Source organism: Chelonus insularis, unplaced genomic scaffold (assembly GCF_013357705.1).
Source record: "Chelonus insularis isolate UGA/USDA-ARS -01 unplaced genomic scaffold, ASM1335770v1 contig_130_pilon, whole genome shotgun sequence".
Taxonomy (NCBI): domain Eukaryota; kingdom Metazoa; phylum Arthropoda; class Insecta; order Hymenoptera; family Braconidae; genus Chelonus; species Chelonus insularis.
This window is the reverse complement of record NW_023276371.1, coordinates 382847-399931: the sequence shown is the minus strand read 5'-3', so window position 1 is coordinate 399931 and position 17085 is coordinate 382847. Positions and strand designations below refer to the sequence as shown.

At 31.0% G+C, this 17085-nt stretch overlaps 1 protein-coding gene across 3 annotated transcripts in view; it reads left to right on the top strand.

Annotated features, from left to right (window-relative positions):
• Positions 1-17085, top strand: part of LOC118072044 (Krueppel-like factor 3) — a 153897-nt gene that overhangs the window by 5526 nt on the left and 131286 nt on the right. For all 3 annotated transcript variants that reach the window (XM_035091634.1, XM_035091624.1, XM_035091614.1), the window contains one exon: positions 5620-6147. In XM_035091634.1, the coding sequence (XP_034947525.1) occupies positions 6136-6147 (12 nt within the window). In that variant the 5' untranslated portion in view covers positions 5620-6135. The remainder of the gene's footprint in view (positions 1-5619; positions 6148-17085) is intronic.

Genomic DNA, 17085 nt, shown 5'->3' with positions numbered 1-17085 from the left:
GGCTAATAGGATCACACGGTGACGAGCTACTACCTATACCCACTATCAAAAGTTTCATTATATGTTGGAATACTCTTTGTGTGGTCATTAAAAATTAACTATAATCAAAACGTTGACTTGAGGTTCCAAGTGGTCAGGGCTAGTAAAATATTGATAAAATAATTTAAACAGTTCAAAGGATAATAGTTTGCTTGTGATGAAATGTTTACCTTTGATACCAGCATGAATTAAAAAAAATGTATTGAATCATTTTAGTGATAGGTTTAAAAGAAATATTAAAAATGATGAATACATGATGTTTTTCAAAATGACTTAAACACAGTCTTGATGACCATGTTATCACTGTCCTGATTCCATGTCTACTGGGGTAGCTTTAAAGTAATGAAAATAAAATGAAAACCGATGGTATAATGAATGTGGAGAAATTTTTTTTTTATTTTTAATATTGATGCAAAGTGACAAAGTGTTGCTGTCACAGTATGCACTCGTTATCCTTCATTTGAGAATCAATATTCATTATTCATATTCTTCAAGTTGAATATATCAGTAGAGGCGCTTGATATATTGACATTGACAGATCGCGAGGAGAATAACATGGTGTCCTTATTATAGTACCGAAAATGCAAGAGGCGTTACCATACTGTGCCAAGTATATGTAGCGGTAGGGTTTGCTTATAGCCATCTTCCTAAAGCCTGTTCGATATTACCACCTCGGGTTTGTCTTCTTTAATATATAAATATACATATGCATCGTACACGACAGTGATAAAAGAAGGTTCAGGATTATAACGGACGCTCGGCAATCTTTTTCTCTTTGAAATTACTGTAATACAGATGACACATGGCCCTGATGTATAAACGAGTGATAACCAGCTTGTGTTGCAGAAAGTTGATAGGTAGAGTCAAGAATCTTGATATTTAATACAACTTAAAAACAGTATGAGACGTTTGAATGATTTTTTTTTTTTCGCTATTGCCATGAATAAAACATTGAATTATAACCACTGTAGGGGATTAAAATTGATTTAAGACTCGTCTTCAATTATTATTTCTTTTCTGTCTCCCTCTCTAACGTTTATATGCCCGCTCATTGTATTAGGCAGAAGGATGATTGCTTCCTAGGTCACGCCAAAGTGCAATCTCCGGTCTTGCATATACAGACACCCGAGGCATCAACTGCTGCGATAAGAGTTGTTCAACGACGCCACTGTTAACTCGACGATCTCATTTTTTTTCTTGCACATATATATATATGTGTACATGACGACGTAGAGCCTACGAGAAATGTACTCGCGATAAGGAAAAAGCCTTGAGCCAAGCGTCGAGCGGCTACACTATGAACACCGTCGATGGAAAATACGCGGCTCCATATTTAGTACTTAGGATTCCTGGATTTCCACTTAGAAATTGTAGGGAAACGCTATGATTTCCGTTTGACACACCAGCCGAAGCTTTATTGATATCAATTATTGAAAATAAATCGTCTTTATTACATTTAATATTTCAATTTTACACTTTATACATTTATTTTTAAAAATTGCTCAATCATTAATTGTAGTGTTTCATTTCAATGCATTACAAGTGTTTTAGTATTACTTCATCCATTTGATTAACATTTTAGTCATTTCAAAACAGTCTTTTAAATTAGCAAAAATCATGGTGAATCTCTGAATATTGACTGGTTTTTAGTGTCAGTTTAATTATTGATTTAGTCAGTGATTGGATTGACATTGACAATTAGTAAAAATTCATTAATTCGTTTAACAGAGTGGGTAAAAAGTGACTAAAATTTTAATCAAATAAGCAACGACATTAAACATGCATTTGGTGTTTTTATTAAAAAAAAAAAAGGTTGGGAGTGATTTTTAAAATTAAATCCCTAGCTGAGTAAAAGTATTTTTAATTTGTTAAATGTTTTAAAAAAACATGTAATAATTGTGTAATTATTTAAAATATTACAATCAAGGTGAAAATTTTAAGGTAAAATGTTACCACCCCATTATTATCTGTGAATGGAAAATTGCGTAAAAAAATATGCAATCGTTTTGCGGTTGATGGTGTGTTAGTTGGTAAGTGTTTAAGTACGCGGTTAGTTCAAACAAGCTATGTACATTATTCCCAACTATATAATGTTATTGCTAAGTTTGAGATACTAACACTATGGATCAGAGGTCAGATATCATAACTTACCACCAGGACGATTTTTATAAAGATTTATACTAAAATTACATCGCTTGGGAAAACTCAAATGTCCCTGTTTGATGTAAGGAAAAACGTTTCTGGGTGTGGTTTCCTCATAACTTATCCATATTGCACAGAAATACCATCAAGTCGATTGCAATGTATTTTTGCGACATACCTACATTGATTTTCTGATTAAGTTAAATTTTTATGTGACAAATGATGATTTTAATCATTAAAGAATATTAATATTATCCTCAAGAACTGTAAAAACTGGTAATTCCATTATTAAACATGTCAAAAGTAGTATTCTACCAATATTTTTTATTCCTCTTTATACATATATATCTGTATTTTAATGATGTATCATTTCTTGCATTGAATCTGCATTCCTCTGAACCAGACAACCGCCACTTAAAGAGCATAAAACTGATGCTCAACTATAAAGATTCACGCCTACGTTATGCGGTTTAAAGATTAATTTTATATGTTTCAAACCAATTGGAAAACATTTAAATTCACGTATGCAACCGTGTAATCATAAAATTTAAAATGTACGAGAATAATGATGGCCATGAAAGCAAATTAATAAACATATATATTTATATAAAAATGACCTTGAATACTTGTTATCAAAATTTGGACATGATTGATAGAATCATTTTTTTGTCTTCTTCTTCTTCTTCTTAACAAGTCAATTGTTTTATTTATTTTCATCTTGAAGGCTAGTCGTGGTTATTAATTTAATCAGTAGGATCAATACATCATAAATCTCAACACTGATGGAGGGAATTGTAGCAGTCAAATAAGATTTGTTAATATTTAATTGATCGTTTATTTGGAAATTTTATTGAAATTATTTGCATAAATTATAATTTATTTTTTTATTATAATTTTAAATATTATTTTTGATGGTATTAATTTTGAATGAAGAAGAAAGAATGGTTAAAAATTTTTATCTTTATAAAATAACTTAGGAATTGTCATTGCATTAGAGCTCAACAATTTTGTTAATGTTGGCTTACGATTAGGCAACTTGTCGCGAACAAATAATTGCTAAATTATGTCAAATTTAACGCTTACTTCACTTTGCGTTTTCATGACGTGTCTGAGTATCTTGCTCACAAATGAATGAATTAATTACACAAGCACTTTAATCTACAGTAAATTATTTCTCAAAGTTGATCGTCAGTGGTTGGAAATTCGACTCAACAGTTATAACGATAGGCATTTTATTACATACAAGGAAAACATGAGAAACAACACATGCCATTTTTAGTACAAGTACTTTTACCTTATTAGCGATACTTATTGCACAATAATTCAATTGCTAGTTAGATTCCTAAGTATAAACTAATCACTTTCGTAAAGGTGAAAATTATGATAGGTTTAATTCATATAAATTATAACATCTAGCATGTCGATAATTAATATTATTATGACATAATAAGAATAATAATTCAAACATAGGTGGATACTGACTATCATGTCGTCTTTAAAAAGTATGTTTTATTACAACGCGACTAACTTATTACTTTATTCTATTTTTATGTTTTATTTAGTCATGAATATTCAAAATGATAGGCGATGAGGAGGCACGTGTACACGCAAAGACTTACAGTGCAGGTCACTTTCGCCCAGACGCTTATTGCAGCTCGTGTTCTCCGTTCCAGTCGTCGCACACGCGTGCTACTTCATTCATAAAGACCAACTATACGGGTGTCTACACGTCAGCGAAATGCTGGTATTAGCGTACTGTATGTAAAGATTCATACAGACATAAACGAGACAACAGTTGCAAACGTAAACAGACTCAAGGAAGTGTTTATTTAACAAGCAGCTTCGTTCTATCAATTTAAATCCTTCAGCTAACATCAAGTGTATTGAAATATATTTCTTTTGCTTCCAAGAATCTATTCGTTAATGAAGTTTTAGATATCTAACACTTTATGTAAGACTTGAAGAAGATTGTTGTAAAGATTTTCAATTTGTCTGTCAGACCATTTATACACGTGTAATATTTTTATTCACTAATTGACTCATCACTTTTTTTTTTTACTTTACTTACCCTGTTTTCACTATCGCTTGACATTACAACGATATGCTGCTGTAAGCTATTACTCATTAGAACTTACGTACCAACTCATTAAAGCCTTCTGCGGAGATAAAACAACGCGTCACAGTTCAACTCCATGAGGGAAGTCGTTTTGGTAACAGACACATGTGACGGAATGAGTTGAGTATAATGAACTTAAATACTCTGCAAGTTACATTCTTCCCCCCCCCCTCCTTCTTTTTTACAAAAAAAAATTCCTTTTTATTTGCCCACGTGGAATTCGAAAGATAAAAGTGTTCATGCTTGACATTTTTTGTAATTACAAATAATCACTTTTAATGCAAATTTTTTTTTTTGAATATATAATTTTTTCTTCTTATTAAAATTAATATTTGTCATTTAAATAATATCTATAATTCAAAAAAAAAATTTCTCCAAAATAATTTTTAATAAAAATTAATAAATAAATTAAAAATAATTATGCCATTGCATCATCGAAATGTTGAGAACCATTAAATTAAATTAATTAAAAACCTGAACTGGAATTTCAACTATGATAATGTATTTAAAATGCTTCTTTAATATAACGAAACGATTGAAAAAGAATGATAAGTCTTAACACAAGAAAAAAAGAGATATGATAAATTTACATATACATAACCGTTTAATTCGAGTTTTCTGACTGTCAACATTAATCGATTGTGACATGGTGCATCGAATGCTTTAAATAAAGAAGAGGCACGTCCATGGGCCTGGCAAAGTAACCGCGCCCTGTCAATCGTGCTTCAATTGTATTTTAGATTATCATTCCTCTCAATAATCTTTTTCTAATATTTTTTTTTACTCCTCTTATCGATTGATATACTGAATGAATAATAATCATAAATATTATATTTCATTTTCCAACCAGATGAAGAGGCCCACTCCAATTTCTTACAATCAAATTCTTGAACGATAAAACTTCTCTATCATCATTCTTGTTTTGCTACTGTATCTAATATATCCTCTATCAGCGGAAAGCAACTTATTAAACCTTCTCTTTCCTCACGCAGAGTCAATTCATCTTGTTAAAAGTCTAAAGCTGTCATCTAGATCCTAGATGTCGAGATTTCTCGCGACACTCTTCGTGTCTATATCATTTTTTTATCCCATTTATGTGCGTTGTCCAGGTGCGTTTCTTTTATATCTGATATCCATCTTATCGATCACGACCCATCGATATTTAACCGTTCAAAAATTACAGTACAAACATGACATTAAGTTAGAACTAGATGAATGAAAGGTACACGTTATCTCTTGTTTACTTGTTAACATTTTTTTTTTTCTACAACCATTTTTATACGGAAAGAATATTAATACGATTGTTGTGTTGTATATTGCAGGTGTCAACACTTAAATGGGCCAGTATTCATGCCAGTATGCCAACCAGATGCCAGTAGCAACCAGTATACTACCAACAACCCGATGTACATGTAATTACTTGGATATAAATAATTTATTTCAATTAAAATATAAACTGCAACTATTCTATTCGCAGTAGTGAATGGTCAGTCATACTGTATCTGATTATTAGTGATTTATATCAATCCGTTCATGTTGACAATTTTTTTTTTTCTAATTAAAAAAAACCCGCCGTGTAAGTAAATAAAAGCACTACGGACATTTAATGGCGCTCGTTTGTCGCGAGTGAGATCAATTTTACGTCGTGAAGTGTAGCAAATAGAAGCTCTATAAGAGAGAAAAAAAAAAACATATACAAAAGAAATAGACTTATATAAAGAAAAAAAAAAAAAGATATTGTTGTGGATAAAAAGTGAAGAAAAGAAGAAAGAACTCACGCAAGCTCGTGGCTGGAAACGCTGACTTACATCAGGAACGCCAACCTGCAATCAAGGTTCATGGTTTTCATGGTGAGTTAATACATAACATACTTCTTATCATTTCTATAATGACCAATTCTGGTTGTTATAAAGTCTAAATTTTATTACAGATGATTTATATTTATTTGAATAATCCTTTTAACAGTTACAAGTATTTTAGTTAACTAGTATTAAAGCAAAAAATAATTCCTCTAAAAGCTTTTAATAAAACTCATGATTAATACGAGAATATAATTTTAATCTACGAGATAATTTAATCGCGTTAGAAATTTTTCATTCAACGTCTAAATATTATAATCCGAATGCACGTCACCTCTTTGTGTTAATGAGACTTTCAGACTTGGCGCCACTGCCTTTGCATTTAAGTTGCGAATTATCTTTATTTGTAAGTGTACCATGCTCGTAAAAATTACTTTGGAGCCTCTTCTTTGAACATTACTGTCGCACGTGAATTACGTACACACTCTTGTGCTTGCTACGTTGTCTCATATGTCTCTGAGTGTATCGAAGAACCGGGGAGTTGTAACAAAATACTGGTCAACATAAATTGCCCGTAGAATCCACGAGGTCGGAGGTGGGATTGTAGTGAATCTGTCTCTTTTTATTGACTACTCACTCGATATCTTGTATCGCAACTCGTTGCATCAACATTTTATGTAGTAGCCCGTTACGTAAATAAGTCAAGACACACCCGAAATCTATCGAGAATTGTGGCAATCTCATGTAATGTCAAGGCTTAATTAGGAACATCTAAATATGTTGATAGTATCTAGACTTTTTAGTTGTTTCATCATCAATAAATTCACTCTTTGCTGATGCTCGTCTGAACATAAACCTTTTTTTTTAGGTCAAAGGTCATTTTTCTAGCATCAATAATCATTTACAATTTTATTTTTTTTAATTTTTAGGGTGTGGTGTGATGCACATTATCCCTTTGCAATTTTTTTTATATCAATTTTAGATGCATTTCGTGGAGTACAGTAGGCTCAGCTTCTTCGTAAATGACTAACACTTGAAAATATTCTCTGAAAAACGTGTCGTATAAACCAGTCATGAGACTGAAAAAATCACGAGGATAAACTGCCGTCTAAAGGATGAATAGGATTTCATTTATTGTACAGATTCTCGGATGCTAATCTTTAACTTTTCATTATTCATATTTGCGATGATGTTGTGATAAATGATTGCCTCGTCGAGAATAATAAATAGAAAAAATATTCACTGATAGATTTATTGTTTTATATGCATTTAAAAATAATTAAATAAATTTTACCACCAATAAATGACTAGTTATTTTAAATCAAATGTTTTTTAATCAATTTTTAATAGTTAAACATTTTGATATGATTTTTATTAAAGAAAATGATTATTTATTTATTATTAAAAGCTCGGGATTTAACATTGCAATTTAAAATCTGCCATTTTCTCTTAAAATCACGTTAAAGTGGGATTAAATATCTCAACTATTTAATTTAAATCTTTTTAATGAAGCAGTAATAAATGATTTATGAATTGTGATAATTAAAAAAAAAAAGTATTTAACAGAAATGTATAAAATTTTTAATCATCACAAGGAAAGTATGTAATTAATTTGATTATAGAGTGACATTCCAAGGAGCAAAAGTATCTCCCCCTAAACGATTGAAAGGGGATAGAAAAAATTAGAAACGATAAAAGTTATAGAGTCTTTAGGATATATTGATACCAATCACGAGAGTAATCTTCTTTAGTTAATACGTATACTTTTTAATGGCTTTACTCTTGTACGATTTATAGACTGAATCAGTCCTTATAGATATCAAAGAGAATTCATGGAATGCAAGTCGTCTTATTTGACCATGGCAAAACGGTACTTGATAAAAGCACAGACAAGTTTATATATACAACTCTCTCCTCGTCTTTCATCGAGCAACAAGACGTGTAAGTAGAGACGTGTCGATTCGAGGGAGTGAAATATCATTTTCATGAAAACGCCTACACCTATTCGAGCAAACTCGTGCTCTGTATCACACCAATGCTATTGCGGAGAACAAGAAGCAATGATGCCACCATATTCTTAAACCGGTTAATTGTTCTCGATAGATTTAATGTCGACAGGAGTTCAAATGTACTTGAATGTACTCGCGAGGGTGTGGTTTCATGCGTATACATTTATTGTGGCCTCGTGATTTTGCGGTATCACGCTGGCAAAAATTTTCAATCAACATTTTTTTACAACTTCTTGTATCCACCTACTCATTGAAATTTTTTTGGTTTGATTTTACTGCTTTCACAACACGACAAATAATAACTCTGATAGTACGTGTCAAAATGAAACACGCAGCTTTCTTGAGTTGTTTAAAAAAAATTTTTTTAAAAATGTCCTTATACTGTCGCTTGACAAAGCTAACGTTTCGAGGAAGATGGGAATGAATATAATATGACAATTTCTTCTGCCTACACTACCGAAACGAAATGACATGTTTTAATTTACGAATCGTTAATGTCAGTGGTATGACATTAAATTTGTATATACCATAAGGTTTAGAATGCACGTAAATTTTATTCGCGTTGAAGAAGTGCCAAATTTTTAAATTGATGCGTGAAAGCTTTTGTAATATTGCATTTAAATGTAAAGATATATAAAGTTGAATGGCCAAATTGGATATTTCAAGACTGATGTTCATTTCTAAAAAGGATATCACTCGAGGAATGTTCGTGAGCTGAATTGAATGCAATTTTTTTAAATTTTTATCTCATATAAAATAAAACTCTATATTAAATTTGCATTCAAGATTTCATTGGTGTAATTAAAAAATATATACATTAATTGATTATAATTATGATTAATTTATGCAAAAAAAAAAAATCCCAATGAAATGGTAGCTTCAGAAAAAGTTTTTCTTTAAATTACACATGTGTTTCTTACATTACTCATTTAAAAATAAAAAAAAAAAGGACAGAGAGCAATTAATAATTTAGCCAGGATATATAAGATATCCTTTATAAAAAATCAGGGTAATTTATTTCTCGTTGATTCGTACGGTAAAATCAGCCATGACAAATATAAAATTGTCAGTACATTGAGTTAATTAATACTTTGGGTAAAAAAATGATTCAATTAATCAATGATAAGTAATTTTTATAGACCGTTTATTATCTTAATAATTGACGGGATAACAAATATGAATGGTATATTGAAAAGAATATTGGTTAATAACACATCATTTACCAATTCGAGTTCAATCGAATTTATATAATGATTATTTTTAAAACCGGACACTTGACTTTCATATACACACAAAATTCCAATCTGTTATATCTATACAATCCTAACAATTTTACGAGTCATTTGGAATTTTCTCTTTTATTCCTTCTCATTCGAGAAGCTCATATGACGTCTGTGTCACACACCACCGACATACTGAAGATACATTGCAAAGTTGGTTAAGTGCCTATATTATCAACTAAGATGGCCTATAAATATTCCACCAGTGGTCCCATTTACTCGTAAACCTTTTCCAAATCCATCCCTCCTTCAAATCGTAAAACTGTAACATGAGCACATTGTATTACGCATTTATCTTCGATAAAATCTTGAACGGTAATGTTTAACATCAACATTAAATTCAACTTCCAGGCAATTTCCGAATCCGAAACACTACACAAACGATATCTCGGTTCATAAACTCTCAAACTACTGTGCCCAAACCGCATCATTTTGATTAAAATAAAATTATCCGCTATTGCTGAAGACTAATTTTAGTGATACTTGAGAGTTAAGTTACAGTTATTGATACTTTAAAGAGTAGGCCAATTAATGATCCAAGTATTTTCTTATTTCCATAACTTTCTAGCTTTACAGTTAAATATATTATTTGACTTCTGACTATTAGCTTTTTTTATTGTTAGTTATTACTTATTAAAGAACCATCAATTAGGGAAAATTGATGTTGTAAAATTAGGTTTAAAATCCCATAAATGGATTAGTGTGAGAGGATATTCATTTATTTTCATTTAAGTTTCAATTTTTTTTTTTCTTTTACAATCAATCAATAAACATAAATTAATTTTAAATAGTTACTTTCTGCCCTCTATTGCTACATCAAACAATTTTTTATTCCCCTGCTTAAGTATTTTATTTTATTACAATTAATTAGTTATTTATGCCAAAGAGAAAAATTCTTTTCTGCAGAATAAATTTTTAATATCACATTTTCATCGACTAAAAGAAAGTAATGATGATAATAATAATAATAACAATAATTAGAGTCAAGTGTTCTTTTTTTTTTTTTATGTTGAAGCTTGCAAAAAAAGCTACAGTCACCCCACTGTGAAATTTGCATTTAAAAGAACAACTTGAGTTTTTGTAACAAAACCGTACGTGGTGGTCTTTCGCCCTGAAAATGTTAACAACCGCAACATATCGTTAGTCATACAGTTACAAAGTGATAAAAAATAAATTTATCGGTACTCTATGCGAACTGCAGTTGCAAGTACATTATTTTATGAAAGTATCTACGTATAATAAACTGTGTAACATATGCAAAGTAATCAAATTATTTACTTTACTAGTTTAGTTTCCCAAGATCTCTTACAGCTTAAATATATTATAGATTATAAAATAGCAGTAATTTTAATTATGATTTATTATTATTTTTTTTTTTATTCTAATGAAATTAATAATTTAATTCAATAATTCATTTTTTTATGAATAATTTAATTGGGAAATTCAGGAAGACTCTCGGTAATGTCGTTGGTATAATTTGATATTCAATTAATTTAAAATTATACCAGTTAGTATAATTTACAAAGATATTGAAAGGAATTGAGGTGATGGCAGCAATAATTAATGTTGAAAAATAAATATCGTTAAAATTCCATTTAAATTTTGAGGATGTTGCTGATATAATTACTGATAAGATGTTACAACTTATGGGATCTTCTGCAAGAAGCTGCTTTGTGGCGTGATCTTGATGAATTCGATCGATATCTTATCGTTTAATCAAATACAAATAGTGGTCATAAGTTACACTTGTTAATTTTCTCAAATATTCATGAGTTTTTTTTTTCTTCTTCTTCCTTTCCTTCTCCCTTTACGTAACAGAATGATTTTTCTAGGTGTCTTTGATCTTAAGATTGTTCTTAAGTGTATGATTACATCAGATGTTTAATGATATGAAAAGAGAAAAGGGCAATAGGGCGAGTCATTTGTCTAGCACGTATACTGTTATTATGACATCTGGATCACTGCCAGCACCGTTAGAGGCACTTAGTGAATTAGTAAGCGAACAAAGTGGTCTCTAATTGAGAAACAATAAGCAACAGCTCATAACGGAAAATATCTTTCACTATAAGTGTTTTTTTTTTAATACCTTTCTTTAAATAGGACGTTATAATAATTGGGTTTAGAACAATGCTAATTTATTTCGAAACTTTTCATTATTATTTTATTTATCATTATTTTGTTTTTGTTTCATTCAATAAACGTGAGTTGAATCATGTATTTGTTTTTGTTGAATTTAATAGAATGGATGTTCAACCGTAAAATGATGAAGTACAGTAGACAACCACACACCCAGAGTAATGAAAATTTAAAGAAAGAAAATGAGAGTCTGTGAGAGCTTGTGTCGCTCTGTTGCGGCGAGAAAAAAAATTCATGGAACCGGTTGCACCACCAAAACCGGAAAGATTTCTTCCGTGCATCGTTACCCAAAACGGACAAATAGGACGAGGTAGTTTAAGTGAGTGAGTACAAGTATGAGAGGCATAGAAAACGAATGAATTGAAAATAATGTAAACTAGTAAAAATCCACGACTCGATTTAAATGGCTATTGGTATTGGCAAAAAATGAAAGTGCTAGGTATTTCTCGTAACTTGGAGTGTAGGTATTTATGAGTATGTGGTTTATGGGTGAAGTACGAGAAAGAGCGTTCCTAATACTTCTTTTAGCTTGATAATAGACACGCTTCTGACAGTCAGTCATCAGAGTGACGAGAAAAATATTAAAAAATGTTTACCAGAATAGTCATTTATAATACGTGACCTCGTACTATAAGAGGTATCTCAACATTTTTTATTATAATTATAATTATTATTACTTCATTTCTATACTGACTAAAAGGATTCTATTAATGTTCTCATAATTAAAAAAATATCATTAAGCAAGTACTTTTACAACAAAGTCGTCCAACTATCCGTCAAAGTGTCCGCATCTTGATGGGAATAAATGATCTCTTATTGTCGTGCGCACAAGTGAAAGAACATTCGAGCGAAATTCCAAATTGAATGCAACGAATTCACTGTAAGTTCCTTTCTTAGTTGTGGTACCCGTGACTAAGCACGTCTATCAATCCGTTCAGACGCGAGAGAGATAAATATATATATATATATATATATATATCTATGGAGGATACTACAACATGTGGGTTGTTGCCAATGTATACTTCTGTATATTCATGTGATGCTTTCTCTTCTCTATGCTTCACCTGCGCATCTCGTTCCTCACGATTTTGTTGCTTCAATGCCTCCTCAGGAGATATTGCTATACACCCTTTTTCTACACTTGGGTCATAGGCCATTTGTTATGCCTCCCCTCGCTATGTAGTTTATCCTTCCTGTAGACCCCTTCTCACTCTTTACCAGTGCACTAGGAACACTTCCGGAAGCTTTTTTTTGGATCGGTCACACGTCGATATTGTTGTCTAGGTCAGTCGTGATAGCAAAGTATTACTTTCTTTTGGTTTGATTTGATGATTATTTTATTATAAAGATTTTTCAATTATTAAATTAATTTTTGCATTGGCGAAATTGTTTTGGTTTAATAAAAAAAATTAATTTAGAATTGATGAAGGTATTGGATGGAATTTTAATGCAAATTTGTGGTATTGGGTTTTATTGATTGGGAAAATATTTGAGATTTTCTGGTGTAAAATGAAAGTGATGGTATAACTCATTTTTTATTATCGGGTTTCACTTTTACTAGGATGTTCTCTAATCAATCTAAAAATCCGTGTCTCATCAATATCCGTCAGCTTGATATAATATTGCAATACTTTAGCAAGACAATTTTTTATAATTAATGTAAAGTCTCGAGATTTCTGGAATATAATTGAAATTTCATTCACGTTGAACGATAAGAAGTTTAACAGTATGAAATAAGTATTAAAATTCTAATTGAATTGAAGTAACCTGTTTGAAAATTTAGTGATTTGTATTCTTTGAGTTGAGCTGATTAAATCCAAGAATTTTACGATTATTTGAAGCTGTCGAAATTTTTTTTAGGGTTAAAAAAAAATTTGTTTATAAATTTATCGGCTTGTCAACCACAAAAGAAGAGAAAAAATGTCTTGAAAAAAAAAATGTTAAAATATCAAATATAAATTCTGAAGCAATTTTTTTCCAAGATTCTAGCAATTCAATATCCTACAAAAATTCTCTCTCTTTCTCTCTCTTTCTTGTAATACATCACACTTTAAAACATTTTATTCCTTTTTTCTTGGTCAAAGTATAAAGATTTATTCAGAGATAAAAAAAGGCGTGTCCCCATCAGAAGCGATGTAAATCTCAACTACATTTCTCCCACATAAAAAATGTCTCGGCTATAAAACAAAATAATTTGATAAATATGTATTAGTTAAAATAGAAAATGAGTGTTCATTACTTACGCATATGTAATTGTTTAAGCTTGTAAATTGTAGTATAGATCTATTGGTGTGTAAGTGGGCGGCTATAAGTATATGCATACAAGCTCAGGATGTATACTCGTGACTTGTTGGAGATATATCGCGAGTAGTCACGATATACGACATAAGAGAATCGCTCTAGCTGGTGCATTGAACAAGCAATATATTTATTATCGAATTCTTGATTGAATTTCAGTCTACTTGAATCGATCGATTATCTCTTTTTTTCAACTTTTATCGCGGAGGCGTTAGACTATTATATTTTTTTATATTAATTGATCAAGATTGCGGAAGCCTTGGAGTTTATTCATGTCTTAAGAGACTGCATACTACACTTGTCAATAGAAAATTTATCTCTACCAGGAGCTAAAAACTCCTGTTACTCATGAGTCTGTTGCAAACATTAGCACTGGTATCAGTGATCTGATGTGTTGTTCACTTGTGGTAATGATTCAGTCAATTCACCCGTTATATTTATCTGAGTCTGTTGAGGTTGTTTATGATTTTCTGAAAATATTGTTCAATTCAAAATCATCTGATGAATGAAAACATTTATTTATTTATTAGTCGTTGAATAAATAAAAAAGACCACTGAATAATGGAATAAAGTGTCTTCATCTTGGCGTGACTGAACATTGGGTGTAACAGAAAACTTGAGGAAATGCTTACACATGAGCTTGAACAGGAGCAATCGCGAGGGAGGGTCATTGACCTCAATTCATTTTGCACACGCTCATTGTGCATTGTAGGAGAACACGAATAGACTCTGATTTCGTCCTTCCTTTCAGACGTCTAGTAGATAGACTATTATTATTATTCATCCATAAAATATCCAATTTTGATACCTGTGAGGTGGTAAAATCGACAGATTTATTTTTCCCCACACACTGACGTGGCATAATTGACTCAACAGGTTCCAAGTCTCCATAAATCTGATCTGCTTTTTCGCTCAAGTGAATTTCGTTGGTTGCGTCAGATCAGGCGTCATCTTGGCATCGTGCATCTACACAATCTCCATGCGAATAAACAACGGTACGAAAGAGGTCGGGCATACAGTCGACAGATGCCAGAGGGGGACGACCAGTCGTGGCTAGTTTTTGCTTAGTCGATACGACATGCGCCGGCATTTTGCCATTTCATATCTAACGACGTTACTTTTTCTCCGAGAGTCTCGTTACGGCGCCGTCTGTTCGAGAGTGTTGACTTCCGGTTATAAAGAAACTCTGGAGAAATGACTCAATTTCATTACAAATCTTGTGCTCCAGTCGACTCCTAGATCATTTCTATCTATTTATTACCAGATCTCTTAAGGTATGCAGATGCATTATTCCCCCATGGTATTATGGTGAATATAATAAAAGTTCAAGTATCAATTGTTGACCTTCTACCTATCTAGCCCATGTCGATTCAATCACTGACGATGAAGAGTCTAACCGGTCAGTTATACTTCCCATGCTTCGCTCAAGGACGTGCCAATCTTGGAGAACCTTGACAGACGGATCCTGTCGTTTGCTACTGAGCACACAGACTGTTGTGTTTATACTGAGAAGAAGACTTTCAGTTTGTTAAATAAATTCATTTATAATTGACAAATAGTCTTTTTTGCATTTAAGTAATTGTTTTTAATAACTAAATATTGAATCAACAAAAAAATTTCAATCAATTTAATCCAATTTGATGTAAATTAACTGTCATCAGCAAATTATGCAAATTAAATGAATCATTTAATCTATTAGAATATTTATTGAAATACATCATAATCATTTCACTTGAAAAAAAAAATTTAAAACAAGTTAATCAATGTTATAAAGACATATTTTATTATTGCTATTATTTTTTTTTAGAATATAAGTAAATCTTTTTCTTTAAAGTCTTTGACTAAGTCTTGAAACTCAACATCTACATATGCACACATAAGAAGGCGCCCACGTATTTCTTTACCTATTTCCAGCTATTCCTAGACGACGTCCGATGCTCTTGAACTTTACTTGAAACGCGACTACGTTATCTGAATAAATGCTAAATTCTCAGCATAAATTTAGCCGAGGGAATTTTTTTTCTCGCTTTGTGTGAACAATCAAAACATATATCTCATTCTTTTTCTCCAACAACAACGAATTTTCTGAAATCTAAGATTGGCACACCTATCGTGATCATGCCATAGTGTGGAACTGATGTAGAACGTAAGGGAGTGCACGGTCTGACGATCCGAGATATAGGTAGGCGTTCTACCGGATATGGTTCGCCGGAAGTAGGGGGACCCCTGCAGTCGACACGCTCCACGCTTCTCGGCTCTTGGTCGCGGTGAAGCATCGCGAGATCCCCTCTGTACACCAGCATAGCTCTCTATCGATCCAATCTCATTGAATTGCTTCTTGATCTGATCGGAAGTCCTGATGAATTTTCTATGATTTTTATCTCTGTCAATTATTTCAATGCAGCCAGAGTTTGTCTATTGTTTGCCAATTTTTATACATTTTTATTAAAATAATATTTTTTTTTTATATTTTATAAATAAATTGGACGACAAATCTCTCTAGTAGAATCTCTTTTAAAACACCTATTAAAATGGTGACTAAAAATATATTATTTATTTCATAAAATAATAATTAATCAAATTTGCACAAAATTCGAATGATCATTGAATGGATTTTTTAATTAATTTATTCAAGGGAATTATCAACAAATTAACCTTTATATTAACAAATGTTAATGATTTTTGATGCATTAATAAATTGAAAAATTGATAAATGAAAAGTGCAATAGGTATTTTAAACTTATTTTTAAAAAAAGACTATGTTTGAAAATGTTTTTATTTATTTTTTATTGATATTTTATAAATTAATTAGACAACAAATTGTTTCACTTAGATCTCATCTAGAATACCTTAAAAAATATATGATAAGAAACAAATAATTTTTACAGTTTACTCTTAAATTTATTTAATCAAAAATAGAATTTGTGAAAAACTTAAATGACAATTAGATCTATTTTTCAACTAATTTAATTTTTATTGTTGAGAAAAGCATTTTAAAAAATTATAAAGTGTTGGCTTAAGTATCCAATTTATTTACAATAATATACATTTAATATTTCCACCATTCGTGAGTGCATGAAATAGCAGAAATCATAAAACCTCAACAATTCTACAATAATTCACAGTAGTAGGTTTTAAAGCACGAGAATGTTGAGGAATCACGCACTATTTTCATATTTTCTTATCTATTTTTTTTCTCGTATTATCTTTCATACACCATATATGAGTTAGATGAAATCATAAATAAAAACTTCATACTTCCGGAG